Consider the following 17,998-nt stretch of genomic DNA (forward strand, 5'->3'; position numbering starts at 1 on the left):
GCCTGGATGAGCTGATTATCTTATCAGCCCTTTGTCCCGTTCACGCCGTTCCTGTAAACAACATTTTCTACTAGGGTGCCCTGACCTCGCACCACAGCCCAGCCATTAAATTTCATTTGTATTCGATCATATAAAATCCTTTATAGTGAAATGTATAAAATCCTTCTGCCTAAAGATAACTGTGATGGCACCCCCGTGACCTTACTGAGGATAAGCGGTGAAAGTGGATGGAAAATTACCATTGGTATGATAGTTCATGTGTTATTTCCTAGTATTTAAATCAATTGTTGTTGTTTTTAATTGGATGAAAGTTTATATATATATATATATATATATATATTTATATATATATATATATATATATATATAAAACATACATATTTATATATGGCTCGTGACCGGTTCACGTGAAGTCAGTGAAAACCCACTATACAAAAAAAATGAATGAATAAATACAAAACCTAAACAAGCAAACCGAAAAGTTATCAAGTGGGTTTTGGCACGGACACTTTTTAATATTTTGTTGTGGCTTTTAGGTAATTCATTTAGCTAATCATCCTTAAGATCGTTTTGTGCAGTGCAAAATTCATAACGCATTTTGTTTTATTAAGACTCTTTTTTTGTTCCTTGCAGCTTAAGATTTCAAATTTTTAATTAGCTAGTGAGCGTGTGTGGTACTTTATAGTCGCAGCGCGTTTCCGACTTGTCGGCCACCGTAGATTAATTGGCCAAAAAACAATGACTGAGCCAAATGATGCATTCGATGAACTTGCGAAGGCAGGATTTTACGGCTTCATACCAGAACGTGTGCATATGAGCATGGAAACGGCAAGGTAAGATACTGTAATATAACTTAATTTGGATTTACTGTATTTACCCAAGCAAAAACACGTATTACCTGGAATCTGTTCTTTTAATCTCCCTGCATTACATTAGATTCCGTGGAAAACAATCCAACTAATGTGTTTCCAGTTTCCGATTATTTCGAATGCAGAAGGTTTAAAGGTCGCTTAGTGTACTGTATCAAATTACATTACGAGCGTTCAGGCAACTGGTAAGATTAAGCAATATGAACGGTTATTTTAATTATATAAATCGAGCATTTTGAGTTTATTTATTATCTCTTTCCTTTCAAACATCTCATGTACATTATTTGTCTTTGTCAAAGATGTTTATTAACAGACAATTTATTTAAGCATGGTTATAAATGAAGATGGTTTTACCATGTTCCCCAAAAAGTAATTACATTTTTTTTTAAAGTCGGTTGCGTTGTTTAAGGTGTCCTTAAAAAGTTCAAAGTACTTTATAATATTTTTTTTCTGATTAGTATGTGTTAACAATGCCCAACTGAGTTCAAAGAGCCGTTATACTTTATTTACCACCTCGCCTATCTGCTTTGTTCTTACTTTTGGAAAAGCTGTTCTGGGCGGAACACATTAGGTAGTAAGAATGCGATACGGGGAAGGGGGCGGAGAGAGAAGTGGTGCTCTTTCTTAATAGAGAGCTACTTACATAGAAACGCTACGCTTTCAGGTAATTGGTGGAGGTGTAAAGTATCGATCCTAGGGCAATAGACTTGTTCTGTTCCAAGTACTTTCCCAAGATTAAAATTTGGATTGTTCTGCCCACTCTAAGCATGCACTTGCATGTGCAATATAAGGAGGTTTTGTGTAATTGTGGCAGTCCTATTAGACGCTTTGTGATTAAGGGCTATAGAAATAAATGTGATTTGACAAAAGCTGCAACGATGACACAAGCCAGGAGATGGCGGCAGTGAGCAAAAAAGTTCCAAATTCTCAACTTTAATGATGTGGTAATTCTACGTGCATTTTGATACCAGTATAATATTAATACAAATGTTTGTTTTTTATTTCAAGTTTGTTCAATGAAGTATTGTAGTACACGCGGTGGAGTGCAAGGATGGAACTTCCGAGATGTACTCTTCTCAGGGTATGCTCCTGATGGAGGGATGTTCATGCCCGAGAACCTACCTACCTTGAATCCACAAATTCTTAGGTCCTGGAGTGGACTGTCCTATCCCAAACTAGTGGTGGAAGTAGCCTCGCTCTTTATTCCATCTCAGCTAATTCCCAGAGATGACCTCAAAGGTTTGCGTGCTCTCTCATGGGAAATGGAATGAAACTTTTGATTTTATTTTTAAGCGTATTTCTAAAAACTATATATTGTTTTCCTTGCTAAAGTGCTTGTGCTTTCGGCCTTGTCTGGATTTACTGTGCCTGATGTGATCAGAGTTGTCCAGCTAAAGGATGGCCTGTCAATTTTGGAACTCTTCCATGGAGATACCTTGGCCTTTAAGGACCTGGCTATGACCTGCACAGTGCGCTTTTTGGACTATTTCCTACAAAAAGAGAAAGACAGAGCGACTGTTCTTGTTGGTAAGGACTAAACTGCATACATTTTCAAAGTTATACAGTGTTTTTCATGTTGCATGTGATGTTCCACCCATGGTGTACCAATGCAGGTACATCAGGTGATACAGGTGGCTCGGCCATTCAGAGTGCGAAAGGCCTTTGTGGGTTGGATCTAATAGTAGTTTATCCTCGAGGACGTGTTACTTTGGTCCAAGAGAAACAAATGATCACTTGCCTGGAGGATAATATCCATGTATTTGCAGGTAGACACACTACAACTGTCTAATCAGAATTTGGTGTTGAGTCTAAATTTTTTTTTTTTTTGGTCTGGATTTGATGGGGTTTAATGTGTCATTCTGACGTTTCAACAGAGTTTGAGATGCACACGGAATTTACCCGCAATAGTCAACTTCAAACTTATGTGTTACATCCTACATCGTGTGATTGCCTTATCATTGTAATCCCATCAGTCCTAACCGTCGAGCCAAAAAGGAAGCATTTAGCCAAGTCATGTTTATTTGTTTAGCCCAGTGTTTTTCAACCTTTTTTGAGCCAGGGCATGTTTTTTACATTGGAAAACTTTTGCGGCACACCACTAACCAAAAGTGTTATACAATTAGACTGAACAGTATGTTTAATTACAATATAATTTATAATACCCCCAATTTTTACAGCAAATATCCTTGACAATGACATAATAATGCATAAAATGATTCATAATTTTTTTTATGAAATTTTAAATTTTAAAAAGTGACATTGGATAATTTCTCACGGCACCCCTGATGATCTCTCATGGCACACTTGTCACAGAACGTGGCGAAGTGGAAGGGGTGACCGGACCAGAACGGAGGCAGGAGGCAGGAAGGGAGAACTCAAATGCGTTGACGATCCATAAGTTTTATTTAATAAAATAAAAGTCGCCCAATACTCCGGGGCAAAACAGAACAACACAGAGTTCCTCCGGCACGAACTCAACAGGACAAGGCATAACAGACTAAAACAGGACAAGGCATAACAGACTAAAACAGGACAAGCATAACAGACCGGGATTGTGTATAAGAGTAATGAACCAGCAACCGCAGAGCCCACAATGCAGCCTTAAACAGCAGACACACAATTAGTGGAACTGCTTCAGCTGTTGCCCAGAGGGCGGGGCAGACTGGTCACCAAGGCGACCGTGACAGAGCCCCCCTCTTAAGGGACAGCTCCCGAGGTCCCAAAAAGAAAAAATTACAACCTCACGCCCCGGAATGTTGACGCTCGCGATTGGGGCAACCCCGCTCCCTCCTCCGAACACGCAGGAACGGGGAGAGGCAGGCGCCAACTGCGTCGGGCGGATCGGAATCGGCGCTCGGCAGGGAGGGGGTCTGGTGGGCAAACTGGAAAGGGGATAACAGACAGGCAGAACCGACGAGAACAGGACAGGCAAAATCAGGGCAGGTAAACAGGACAGGCAAAATCAGAACAGGTAAACAGGACAGGCAAAATCAGAACAGGTAAACAGGACAGGCCTCTACAGAAGAGTCGCACTCAGGACAGGCCTCTACAGAAGAGTCGCACTCAGGACAGGCCGATGCAGAAGAGTCGCACCCAGGTCAGGCCGATGCAGAAGAGTCGCACCCAGGTCAGGCCGATGCAGAAGAGTCGCACTCAGGTCAGGCCGATGCAGAAGAGTCGCACTCAGGGGGTTCAGGTTCAGAAGAGTCAGACACAGGGGGTTTAGGTTCAGAAGAGTCAGACTCAGGGGGTTCAGGTTCAGAAGAGTCTGACTCAGGGGTTCGGGTTCAGAAGCGTCTGACTCAGGGGTTCGGGTTCAGAAGAGTCAGACTCAGGGGGTTCGGGTTCAGAAGAGTCAGACTCAGGGGGTTCGGGTTCAGAAGAGTCAGACTCAGGGGGTTCGGGTTCAGAGTGGCGATTCAGACAGGACAGGCGGAATCAGAACAGGCAAGACATGAGAGGGTCAAAATCAGAACAGACAAGACATGAGAGAGTCAAAATCAGAACAGACAAGACATGAGAGAGTCAAAATCAGAACAGCAAGACATGAGGGAGTCAAAATCAGAACAGACAAGACATGAGGGAGTCAAAATCAGAACAGACAAGACATGAGAGAGTCAAAATCAGAACCGGCAAAACAGGAGGAGCGGAGTCGGACTGGCAGGCAGCGGAGTCGGAGTCGGCCCGACGGGCAGCGGAGTCGGAGTCGGACTGGCACGCAGGGGAGACAGAATAGCAGGCAATCGGCACGGGAGTCGGGCAGGCAGGCATGAGAGTCGAACAGGCAGGCGTCAATTCTTCCCGGGACCCCATTCGAGGCACAGCAAGGGCCACGACGGGCGGGGCCGTGGTTCGAACGGGCAGGGAAGGCCAACTCAGTAGGCGCCTGCCGAACTGCGCTCTCCAGCTCTCCCCAAGTCGTGCTGGGATCGTTCGCTGAGTTCTATTTGTTGGCTGGTTCATTCTGTCACAGAACGTGGCGAAGTGGAAGGGGTGACCGGACCAGAACGGAGGCAGGAGGCAGGAAGGGAGAACTCAAATGCGTTGACGATCCATAAGTTTTATTTAATAAAATAAAAGTCGCCCAATACTCCGGGGCAAAACAGAACAACACAGAGTTCCTCCGGCACGAACTCAACAGGACAAGGCATAACAGACTAAAACAGGACAAGGCATAACAGACTAAAACAGGACAAGCATAACAGACCGGGATTGTGTATAAGAGTAATGAACCAGCAACCGCAGAGCCCACAATGCAGCCTTAAATAGCAGACACACAATTAGTGGAACTGCTTCAGCTGTTGCCCAGAGGGCGGGGCAGACTGGTCACCAAGGCGACCGTGACAACACTAGTGTGTCGCGGCACAGAGGTATAGCCCTCTATCACAAGGAGTCTCAAAGAGCTGTGCGGCACACTAGACAAGGCCCACAGCACACTAGTGAAAACATCTTTAGACATGCGGGCTACAGTGCCATAGGGGTTCAAGCCCCTGAACTCGATTTAGACAAATACATGTGAATTAACATGGGTAACTTAATTGTGCGGTGCTAAATGGTGGTGCGATTTCTTTGTATTTAATGCCCCAGATTCCACCTGAAGAAAACTAGTGCTCTATAGGTACTGATAAAGTTTGACATGTCAATGTAAGCAATTGTAGTCCAGGATGACTAGCTATCTGGCAAAAAGGAACACGTTTTTAAAAAGTTATTAAAAGGGGAATACAGGAATAAAAAAAAAATTCTGACACGTGAGTAGTAAGTATTTGCTTTTTTATATACTTAAGTATGGGTTAAATCAATGGTTCCCAAACTTTTGCAGGCTGGCACCCCCTTGGCTCCCCAGTGTATTACTACTGCCTCCCAACCCTCCAGCATCCCCCCCTTGACCATTTTTACTTTTCAATTCTTCTAGAACAGAAGTACCTACCACCCTATGAAATTCACTAAATAGCACTTTAATCTCATTAAAATATTTGTCTGGATAATTTTCAAAATAAAAGATCACAAAATAATATTCCAATTTATTTTCACATGTCTTCATAACCAAAACAAGGTCGCAAATGCTGCTTTGATAGAGGTTTGTTTACCTCTCATTCCACTTGTAGATGCACCTTCTTTGTCTTTTACTTGTAATCATTTTTACATGGCGTGATAATTTTTAAGCTGCTGATACAAATTACTTGTGTTTCCTCTGGACCTAGCGACTACGCGAAAGTAAATTCTGAACGGGCGTTTTCTTCTTTTCCACGTCCGCTTCGTCAAAACCAAAATAGGTCCAAACAAGTGATGTCCCGCCCTTCTTCGGTGCAAGCTTCATTTCCTTCATGTTCGTTGACTCTGGGACTATGTTTACGAAGTCCGCCATGACACTCAATGAGCTCACACGGTGGGTGTGGCATAGTGTGGTGCTTGCAAACTTTGAATCGCGTTTATTGACTTGTGCTATTGTTAAAACATGACTCTGATTGGTCGGCGCTTTTAAAACTCGAACAGTAACAATTGTGGTTGTCCAAAACTCCACCACTCACGACAAAACCTTGAAAAAAACGCAGTGATTTGCGGTTTCACAATCGCACTATGTTCAAACTTCTGACTTCGACTTTGGACTGCCGCCCCCCTACCGCCTTCTCCCCCTAACCCCCACCCCCCAAATCTTACCGCCGACTTTGGGAACCACTGGGTTAAGTGATAGTAGATTTGGAAGCTGCAGGTGTTGTGCCGAAAAATCCTGTCAAGCTGAAAACAACTAAGATTAAGTTATCTTATGTTTGTTCAAATCAAGTAACTGTTGGACTGTTGTCTCATTTTTTTGGCATGAATTTCTAAGATTTTTCTCTGGTCTTTCTAGTGCTGTACTGTCATTTTTACTTGACTAAGATGTCTTATGTGTTTTCAAGCGGACGGCTCCTCAGATGACATTGACCAGCCTCTCCGTCGTTTATTTGCTGATCAGGAACTAGTAAAATCTCATGGTCTCATGAGCCTCAATTCTGTGAACTGGTCTCGTATCATGATCCAGCTCGTGCATTTCATCTACGCATACTTGGAGCTAAGTGGAATGGAGCTTGATGAGCCTAAGAAACCACTACCTGAACTTGAGGTGGTGGTGCCCACTGGGGGTGCAGGTAATATTGCAGGTAGGCCAAAGACACATCACGAGACTTAGTGTGTGAATTAAAGGTTTGCCCACAATGTTAACATACTTAATGCTCTTAAGCTATTAAGAAGTTTTTAATCATAAGTGCAAAGCATACGACAGGTTTTGCATTTTTGTCTGTGATAAATTTAAAGTTTAATAGACATTCAAAATAAGGAGAAAAGAAACAAATAGATTTTGAATCCAAAAGGAAAACCGGGGAGTGAGTCCAAACTTCAGATAAGAAATTGCAACCAGTTTTTAAAGCCCTCCTCTGAGCCCTATAATTTATTAAATCTACTTGGTTACAAAAGCAGATCCACGCTAAAGGATGTGGTATTCAAAGAGTAGCAACTTGACAATGATGTAAACTGTTCATTATAGTCAAAAAGACAAACAGCTGTGCCCAATAATAGTCAAAATAACAAACAGGCACCTTATGCAATCTCCTTGGCAGGGATCCAACATTAAAAGCAAATTAATGTATCAGTCATCGTCATACTTTTCTTTTTTTCTTTAGCTGGCTTCATTGTGAAGAAAATGGGGTTACCCCTGAAGTTGGTGGCAATGGTGAATGCTAATGACATTGTTTACAGGACAGTAACCTCTGGTGACTTTACCATGGCAGCTAATGTCACACAGACGCTTGCCCCTGCCATCGATATCCAGGTACTACAATAATTGTTAAATATGTTTTTTTAATGACACAATAATAAGCTTCAGGGTCATGGTGATGAGGGCACCGATACTTGACCACCGCACAACCAATGGTACAGATATCCTACGAAAAGGCTTTAGAGCTTATCTCATTATCACACTATTTTTACGGTCCCTGAAACATTGATTTGCACATTGCATTCTGATAGGTTAAACAGTCTTTCCACTTCTCCACCTGTGCGTCAATAATGTTGTGAAAGACAGAAACAGAAAACAGAGTCTTTCAACAAAATACTATACAAGCTCACAGGTCAAACCGCTCCACTGATGACACGTTAAACACCACTCTTTATGCTATGCTGGGCCATTTAGAAAAAGGCGGGGGCTATGTCAGAATGCTCTTCCTGGATCTCAGCTCTGCATTCAACACCATTGTCCCGGGTATCCTGGTAGAGAAACTCTTCCAACTGGAGCTCTCCTCCTCCCTCTGCAGCTGGATTATAGACTTCCTTTCCATCCTCCCGCAGGCTGTGAAACTCGGCCGCTATGTCTCTTCCACCCTGACACGGAGCATGGATCCCTCCAAGGATGTGTGTTGAGTCCTACTCTGTTCACCTTGTATATCTTGGACTTCTCACGTAACCACACCATGAACACAGTTATGAAGTTCGCTGACGACACCACCTTGGTGCGACTCATCGCTAAAGGGGATAAGAAGGCATGCAGAAAGGAGGTGGAAAGGCTGTCGACGTGGTTTACAAAAAATAAACTAATATTCAACACAGCAAAATCCAAGGAAGTCATCTTTGACTTCAGGACGACACGCACAAACCCAGCCCTACTCAATATAAATGGAGACTGTGTGGAGTCAGTCCACTCCTTCAAACTTCTGGATGTGCAAATTTCTGACGTGGTCTGCTAACACATAAGCTGTCGTGGGGAAGGCCCAGCAGTGACTCAACTTTGTGAGGCTCCTCAAGAGGAATAACCTGGATCAGAGGTTGCTGGTGACCTCCTAAAAAGCCACTGTGGAGAGCATTCTGGCATGCGGCACTACCGTGTGGTATGCTGAGAGCACGGTAGTGGACAGATAAAACATAGAGAGTAATCAACACAGCCCAAAAGATCATCAGCTGATCTATGCCCAGTCTACAATACATTGCTTGCTTGCAATATTTTAGCAGAGCCATTGACATTTATGAAAGATAATTCCCACCCTGGCCACCACCTCTTTGACTTGTTGCCCTCTGGTCGGCACTACAGGTCCCTCGAATCTAGGACAAACAGGTTCAGAGAAGGCTTCTTCCCCAGGCCATCACACCCTATACAAACACACAAAACTGTAAGAACATGCACATACATAACAATTTTGGGTTTATCTTTTTGTTGTTGCACGAAACTGTAAAAATGTCTTTCTTAAACTGTTAATGCAATTATTTTCATTCCACTTTTACAATGCACTCTTCTTGCATTATTATCATAAATTAGGCCAGTCTTTCTCAGAACAATGTTGTTATTACTTTTTTGCCTATCCATCCTTTATAGTCTTTTATATTTTTTGCTTCTAAGTCTTTATATTACATGTTTTACCCTGGAGTGCTATGTCTAATCTTATTGCATACAATGTTTGACAACATTGATATTGATGACAATAAAGACAATTCCAAGTTTTTTTTACATAATAACGGAAAGATTATTGGTGCACAGGTGAAGAACTGGAGAGACTGTTTAATCTATCAGAAAGTACTATGCAAATCAGTCTTTATGGCACCGTGAGTAAAAATAGTGTGATAATTAAATAAGCTCTAATGCTTTTTCATATGTCATCTGTACCACTGGTGGTTTGATGGTAAACTGCTGGTGCCTGCACGGCTGCAATCCGGCTTTGGTTTCCATTCTGACATTGTTTTACTTTGGACTAACTCATCATTGAACTATCATTTGCTTTAAGGGTATTAAGAGCCCAAACAAACACTGTATCTCTTACAATCGTCTATAATTCATGCGCCTTATAGTCCGATGTGCCTTATGTATTTAAGATATTCAACAAAAGACTATTTTTGGAGAGTGCGCCTTATAACCCGGTGTGCCTTATAGGGTGGAAAATACAGTACATTAATTGGGTAAATTTGTTATTTGCAATGACTGATTTTAGGACCCTTATAACATGGAGCGAGTGTTTTGGCTGCTTTTGGAAAGAGACTCAACTTCGGTGAAGAGTATGATGGAGGAGTTTCAACACTCACATAAACACAATCTGCATGGAAACCACCACAAACTGGTACCTTTATGTATTTCTTGTCCTTTCTGCATCTAAATTATGATAAATAAATTGTAATTTCTTTGCAATATTAGTTGTCCCACACTTTGTCAAGTGGAACAGTGAATGATGAAGGCATCCTGGATACTATGCGAAAATGTTGGGAAGTTAACAAGTATGTGCTGTGTCCTCATACAGCAGTGGCTGCATGGCATCACTACCATTGTCCTCACAATCCTGCAGTTAAAAGGTTGTGTATTTTTTTTTAATGTACTGTATTTTCTATATTATAAGGTGCACCGGATTATAAGGCGCACCCCCCAAAAAATAGTCTTCTGTCATATATTTTCCATACATAAGGTGGTAGAGTAGGAACGGTGTCTGTACGATGTCACCAGTCACTAAAATACATCATGCTACACATCATTGGACAGCTTAAACTCTTGGGATTCAAGATATGTGAACTATTTAAAGATAAACTCATCACAGAGGTATAACTATCATTTTGAAACAAGATACCAGAAAAATATAAAGCCGGGGTAGCTCGACAAATATCTTGCCTTGCAGCCATCATATTCAATGATAATACGCAACCATGGTCTCTTTACATCCGTGAGTGTAGTGAATCCAACCGTGTAGTAAATCTACAAACTCTATAATGCCGACGAATAAAAAAACAGTATTGCAGAAAAGCATTGTTGCTTGTTGCTAGCCGAAAAGCATTGTTGCTTGTTGCTAGCGGTTTGGTTAGCCCCATAATTCTTGTTTACAAATAAACAGACTAGTAAAATTATTTTCTCTAGGCTGTAGACCAACCTAACTTGTGGTTCACATCTTTTTGGGCCAACTGCAGGATTTGTTTTACTCTGCTTTAGCTTATACGAGCCTGTAAATGCTAAAAAGGACCTGCCTCTTCTACCCCGAAATGATTATTGACACATTGGTAATGAAATGAAATGCCGGTGTACATTTATATATATGCACCGTGCACTACTACTTCAAGTCGGCGGCTGCTTACCATAGTTGCGAGACCTATTTCAATTAAATATTAATCCATATAAAAGATCCGATTATAAGGCGCATAGTCAGCTTTTAAAAAAATTAAAGGCTGATAGGTGCGCCTTATAGTGCAGTAGTCATTCTCTCTAATAATGTACCCCTTAGGGCTGGACGAAACGGCATTCAGACTGGAACCAAACACACACACACACACACATACATACATATATACATACATATATATATATATATATATATATATATATATATATATATATATATATATATACACACACACACACCTTTTTTTAAAAAAAAACGAAAAAAAAGCAAAATATATATTTTTTTAAATCAAACGTTTGCTTTATTCCAATATCGAAATCTTCGTTCGGTTTGGAAATTTCGGTTCGTTTAGCAATTTGCATACTTGGCAGCTGATCAGAAGCCCGCGTTGAATAACTTCGTGCTTCCGGACTTTCCCGAGCATTATAAGGTCGCGCATTTGCATATCATTTTCCAAAGTAGACGCACAGAGAACACAAGAAAAATGGATAAGTGGTTAGGAATCAAGCCAAAACTTCAGCCCCAGAAGAAACATTCAAAAGCCCCAGAAGAAACATTCAAAAGAAGCAAAATTGATGACGCTACAAAACGTAAACGTACATGGAAAGAGGAATTCATGTGGCTTGTAGCAGACGACGCAACGCAAACATTGCATGAATGAAGATGAGTAAATACAGGTACATACTGATGGCAGATGGAAAACTGCAATGTCATATACATGCAATGAATGTTATAGGTAGATTTATAACAATTTTAAAGGGTTGTTCTGTTATAAATTCTGATTATCAATCCTTAATACTTTGCAACAATGGTTTTTTTTTTTTTTTGCGATTAATTGTCTTATTCTATTTCAAGTTGTGAAAAATGGGGCAGGCAACTTTATAGCTGGGCAGGCAACTTTTCCGAGTTGTCTGCCCAGGTGTCCGGTAACTTTTTGTCACGAGTTTCAGACACTGATGTAGTTATTTAATCAAAAAATGAAACATTGTTAGGGCCTACAATTTTTGTGCTGTTTTTATCGTAACTATAAACTAACTCAAAGGGTTAGGGTTGAATTATTCAATGACATTTCTATGCAAAAAGTAACAGTATCAGATAGTTAGAGATTTGATACTACTATGCATTTACTTTGATCGGATCAATACCAAAATTCCCACTAGTTAAAGTCAGACTTCACACTTTTCTTTAATGAAAATCAAACTATTTCTACTTCCCACTTCAATCTCAAACATGCTATTTATTGTTTTCAGGTGTTATCTCGCTACAGCATCCCCAGCCAAGTTTCAAGAAGCCATAAAAAGGGCTGGGTTGAACTTCGACTTACCTGAAGCAGTCAAGACTTTGGACCGATTACCGTATCGTTACCAAAACCTGGAACGTACATCTGACTGGTGCAAGGACTGGGAGGACAAACTAAGAATGACGATCCAGTCAGTGAGCTCAACCAGAAAAAACAGAAAGGCCTATTACAGTCGATTTTAAGAATTATATCACAAAGATTCAAATATTTCTCTTCAAAGCCATTTTCTAAAATCATTCGACAATGATTTTTATTTCTTCACATCTCATGGACATCTAGAATCAATGACAAATGCATACATTTAGTGAGACAAACTCTTTTTTTGGTAATTTTATTATTTATCTACAGTATTTATTATCAGAGAAGGTATACAAGCTTGCATGTTAAATTTCATCTAGGTCAGGGGTAACCAAACCTTTAAGAAAGCGGGCCAGATTTAGTACACTAAAAATGTGCAGGGCCGACTATTGGCAATCTTTGAACAGTCTTTGATAAATTCACCCTCTGTGAAATGTTTGCAGTGCTTGGCAATCAGCTTTGCGATCACGTAGATCGCCATTTTGGCATTTTTATTTGACTTCCTGCATGTTATTTTGACTATTATTGGACACTGTTGTTTGTTGTTTTGACTCTTCTGAACTATTTACACAATTGTCACCATCAACCAATCATGTTGTTATTCTTTGAATACCACACCCCTTGGGATGGATTTGCTTTTGTAACCTGGGAGTTTTGATAACAAATATAGGACTCAGGGGAGGGCTTTAAAAACGGGTTAGAATTTCTTATCTGAAGTTTGGACTCACTCCCCGGTTCTCCTTGCAAATTCAAAATCTGTTTGTCTTTTCTCCTTATTTTGAATGTTTATTAAACTTTAAACTTATCAAAGACAAAAGTGTATAACCTGCTGGGGTTGGGGGGGGGATCCCTTAACCACTAGCGTTGTAGGGGCACCATTTCCTGTGGTGTGTCCTGAGCAAGTACAGCCTGGTGGCGCTTATCCCTCGCCAGGCCAACAAATATTTCCACCCGGTCTTAAACCGGGGACCTACTACTACAAAAGTACTATTATGCAAATACTACAAATAGAACAGACATACTACTACTACAAAAATTGTACAGAAATGTTACCAAAATCCTAATAAAGAAATACTACGCAATAAGGCTACAGTAATACTACAAAATTATTACTACTACTGCAAAAATAATGAAATGATCTGCATTTGAAATGATCTGCATTTATATAGCGCTTTTCAAGTCAATGACTTCCCAAAGCGCTTTACAGTGTGCTTCACATTTCCCAATAGCATCTGTGTATTGCAGCCATGTAAGACGCTAACCTGCTTATTGGGGCTTTTAGGGGTTCAGTGTCTTACCCAAGGACACTTTGACATGTAACACGGACAAGCCGGGATTCGAACTGGTATCCCTCGATCCCAAGACGAGCGCTCTACCTCCTGAGCTACTGCCGCCCTAATAATAAAGAAATATTTCAAAAATCCTGCTACAGAAACACTACAAAACACAACTAGAGTAATATTACAGAAATACTACTACGGAAATTCTACAAACACACATCTACAGTAATACTACATAAATACAACAAAAATACTACTACTTCTACTATTACTACAAAATACAACTACAGCAATATTACACTGATAATACTAATACAAATCAAATGTAATAGCTTAAGGCAAGGATCTTATAAATTGTTTTACTTTAATTGTGAGCGTTTCAAAACCATTTTGATGAATTAATCCATTGAAAATATATCAAAATAAATTATAATATGTAGATGACTGCATGTATATTTATTTAAGGTAAATGAGAACAAATGCATTGGGCTCCGGGATCGGCTCCCTGGCCTATTTCTCAAAAAGTTCGTCCGCCCTTGCTTTTAAGTCCACAAACGCAACACCTAACCAAAAATACGTTGACATTTTAAATTCCTATCTTTTCTGTGGTCCCTTGAACACAGCGTGTAGTTTGACAGCACGATAGCAAACATGGCGCCAGAGAGAGTCCCAACAACACCTTCCTGCCACTATCTTTACCTGCAGTTAGGAAAAGAGCTGAACGGGTGAGGATTAGTAGAACGGGACTGTGATCTGCTCCTGGCTCTTTTCCACCTGTCCACCCTTTCCAGTTTTTATCCAGCCGCTTTTGAAAATGAGAAGACGGCCCGGGAGAAAGGAGTGAAGCGATAGCCGCAACAGCTTTGAACAGTTTCGGCTTGTTCGTTCACATCAAGCAATATGAGAAACAGGTCAGACATGATTTTATTTAAAGCCGTTTTTTTAAAGTGGAAGGAAGAATGTCCTGTTTGCGACTTGATTAACAAGAGTGGGATTCACGACGACAACCATAATTTTTGGTTTTTGGTTTGAACCATTTTATTGACACTATTAACAGCAAATAAACAAAGGGTAGAAGACTATTTAAATGTCCCCTTTTTGGAAACTTACTAGTAATTTCATCAAACGTAAACTGCACACGTCTCCATTAATTAGTGTAAATGTCTTCCTCACAAGGTAATTGTTTTCTTTGTGCGCTAAACTGCGTGTTGAATGCCCAAATACGTCTGTACTAAGTCTGACGTCACTCCTCGAATTCTGTTTAATGTTGGGTTAATTGTTCAGTGTTATTGCACTAAAATGTTATTTTTCAAGCAAAGTGCCCCTTTGTTTACGGAAAGCTCTGTTAAGATATTGATGGTTTCCCAAATGAAAAAAATCACCAAAGTGAAAGTTTTGCTTGAAATGCATCCTATCACAAAAGCCATTTTTCTTAGAAGTTTTCTTAGAAAATAGCGTTTTCAAGAAACTTATCAATGTTCAACTGTTGTTTACGAAACAATGCTAAAACTAGAGCGATACTTTTTTTCTAATAAAAGATGAGCTACTGAGGATAAGCGGTGCAGCTAATGAGATGAGATGAGAAGATGAGGATTCAAGCTTTCGTTTGATATGTCTTATGCCTGTATAACGACAGAACTACGTTTTCCCTAGACCTTCAAAAAGGAGTCAAGATGGCAAAAACTGGCTGGCAACCGCACTTCTCATTTGTGCAAAACATTTGGGTATTTTCATGTTGGATTGAGAAATGTTAAATACCAGATTTTTTTAGACCATTTATGTCAAACTCATGGCCAAGAATAGCACAAGAGAAAAATAAGCTGCATTGCTTGAAACAATGTCTTGGAGTTTGAAAATAGAACCAGTGGATGTCACCAAACCCAGGCGTCACTCGTGAAGCACCCGCAGTATTTGTATTTGCTGACGACTATTAATCAACCAAAAAGCATTGTGGGAACACATCCGGATGTTACTTTACCCTAATATAAAAGTCACAGACGCACTGTTTAAGGCAGTACAAAAAATACAGCACGTTTGTACGGCCATTATCGCATACTAGGTATGTATTTATCGTAGCTAAGCCATTATCTTATGCCAACAGTTCAATTGTGGAATTTAGAATATTAATCATTGAAAAGTTAATAAAATGAATAACTGAGACGGTCTTTCTATCTCCCATACATAAAACAAAAAATCGGGAAAAAAATTCAGTTGTGCCATTTTAGCATGAGGTTAACATAATCTTACATACCTGAATCATACTTTAATTGTGAGTCTCCAAAAAGACGCCAGCCCTCCAGGTAAGGTACACCTTTTATGCCATTAATTGACTTGTCGGCCACCCCTCAGAAGTTTACAATCACATGGCCCTTGAGCTAGATTGACACCCTTTTTCAGACAAATACATTACTCAAATCATGAGTAGTCACTGATTCCCTCAAGTCTTAATATTTGTTATATAAATACGTTGGCAATTTACCATCCGTTCCTTATTTTTTTTTTTTAATTAGGTTCAAGCTTGTTAAAGAGCGATGTGTATTTCTTGACCACAGATGTCGCTGTATGGTGTGGTGCCGGGGTCTTTAACACGATGCCCATGGGCACCAGGTATCGCTTTAAGATCTGAAAATAGCTCACAAGTGATGGGTTATTGAGACCTTTTACTAAATTTAAAGTATTGTTCAAAACCTAAAAGACACAAATATATTTTTTTTAACTTTATACATATTAAATATCACTTGCTATTGAAAAATGAGAAAAGAAAAAAGTTAGAAGGGAAATAAATGCAGCTTAATGTAATTATAATCAGGGTGTAGATCAGGGGTCTCCAACGTGGTGCCTGTGTCCACAATGCATGCACTCTAAGTCCTAAACACCTTGGTGATGTCTGGAAACATTTGTGACGCCCTTCAAGAGAAATTGGTCCATGTTTTTGCCACTATTATTCATATAATACATAACAGGAGAAAAATGGGAGGTTTGACAGTACTTTGTTCAAAATTTACAATTTATTCATGGTATTTGAATTTTTTCACCCACAAATGAAGTCGTCAATTCATAAATCAAAATTGAGCCGCAGTGGAAGCTATCCATCAAAAAACGCTTTTTTTCCGTAATATCTGCGTCACTGTCAGGTCGCTGAAGTTTTAAACCTCAAGTAACAAATACAAGCGAATGCAATTTGGTCCAATACTGCGGCAACCACCAATGACCACAACACGAAAAGACACGTCTGTATTGCAATCGTTCATTATTTTTCACAGTGTGGTTGCCCTGGTGCTTTTTACTAGAAACCTAGAGGCCATATTTTACTCGATGCAACCCTCAATCACGTTTTCTTTCGGCACGGTAGTAAATAAACATGTACTCGTCTTTGTAATCAGCAGTTTGAAGTATCACATAATCTAAAAACGTGTGATTTAAACAACCCGGAAAAAATGGAAAACAGCGCAACTGAAAATTGCGTCAGGTGTGCATAGGCATGATGTGGTTATCTTTCTGCAGCCAAAGGTGTAGATGCACAATTACTCACGTGGTTGGCGCTAGGTGTGCGCCAGGTTTGCAATATTATAAGTGGATGTGAATTAATTCATTTCAAAGTAATATTTAGCCTGCGGGCTTTAAATCCGGTGCAGCTTGTTCATACACATTATTGAGTTTTGTTCGTAAGTTTGAGCATATGCAGCTTTTAAATCAGATGGTTAATTAGTCTGGTTGGTGTGTAGTGCATGTGTTAGTCATTCATTCGTTCTTCTTTTTCATCATTCTGCAGTTAAATCCAATCTTTGGTGTTTACCGGCCTCCATCTCTCGTTCAGTCCTACTTCCCATTTGCTGCTGATGTCTTCATCACCGTTGAAGCCCTTTCACGAGCCTGGACTCACAAAAGCACTGGACTCTCTGTCCATGTCATCCCTCTTGTCTGGGGAGTTAGATGATGAACAAGGTGGTGACCAGGATGAGGATGGTCTTCGAGACCTAGAAGTCAACCCATATGATGGGCTTCCCTTTTCATCTCGATACTACTCTTTGCTGAAACTGAGGCAACAACTCCCTATATGGACGCTAAGGCAACAATTACTGGAGCACCTGGAGAATCACAGCATGGTGCTGCTCAGCGCACCCAGTGGAGTTGGAAAAAGCACCCAGGTAAATCAATCAAACTCATTTGTTTGTATTTACAGTAAATACACTGTGATATGTTTTGCACATTGGTCTGCATTTTCCGTGATTATCCATTAATGAACTTTGGTGTGAATGTTTTTCTCATGCTTTTGACCAGCAACAGGATACATATTAGCCCCCCCCCGAATTGGTCATTGTTATTTCTGTTTTGATTTATTTAAAGACTATGTAA

The 17,998-nt window shown here is 40.2% G+C and overlaps 2 protein-coding genes across 7 annotated transcripts in view; both read left to right on the top strand.

The window, feature by feature from the left end:
• Positions 1-799: 799 nt before the first annotated feature.
• On the top strand, positions 800-13,453 carry thnsl2 (threonine synthase-like 2). 5 transcript variants are annotated; one of them, XM_088320157.1, is made up of 9 exons: positions 800-833; positions 1,878-2,108; positions 2,202-2,396; positions 2,483-2,635; positions 6,767-7,006; positions 7,526-7,674; positions 9,818-9,943; positions 10,018-10,172; positions 12,235-13,448. In XM_088320157.1, the coding sequence occupies exons 2-9, from the start codon at positions 1,886-1,888 to the stop codon at positions 12,464-12,466; spliced, it is 1,473 nt and encodes a 490-aa protein (XP_088176283.1). In that variant the 5' UTR covers positions 800-833; positions 1,878-1,885; the 3' UTR covers positions 12,467-13,448. The 5 variants fall into 5 exon arrangements, with proteins under 5 accessions (XP_088176283.1, XP_088176282.1, XP_088176286.1 ...); XM_088320156.1 differs by lacking the exon at positions 800-833 and adding an exon at positions 1,005-1,054; XM_088320160.1 differs by lacking the exon at positions 800-833 and adding an exon at positions 1,005-1,054 and having other exon boundaries at positions 10,121-10,172; positions 12,235-12,439.
• Positions 13,454-14,165: 712 nt separating this feature from the next.
• dqx1 (DEAQ box RNA-dependent ATPase 1) overlaps positions 14,166-17,998 on the top strand; it is a 28,727-nt gene continuing 24,894 nt past the window's right edge. Inside the window, exons 1-3 of one of the 2 annotated variants that reach the window (XM_088320155.1) lie at positions 14,166-14,367; positions 14,434-14,553; positions 17,415-17,790. In XM_088320155.1, coding sequence (XP_088176281.1) covers positions 17,482-17,790 — 309 coding nt within the window. In that variant the 5' untranslated portion in view covers positions 14,166-14,367; positions 14,434-14,553; positions 17,415-17,481. Of the gene's footprint in view, positions 14,554-17,414; positions 17,791-17,998 lie in introns of both variants that reach the window. The other variant, XM_088320154.1, reaches the window with a different exon arrangement.

Source organism: Urocampus carinirostris, chromosome 16 (assembly GCF_059441175.1).
Source record: "Urocampus carinirostris isolate Australia breed hairy pipefish chromosome 16, RoL_Ucar_1.0, whole genome shotgun sequence".
In the NCBI taxonomy this organism is placed as follows: domain Eukaryota; kingdom Metazoa; phylum Chordata; class Actinopteri; order Syngnathiformes; family Syngnathidae; genus Urocampus; species Urocampus carinirostris.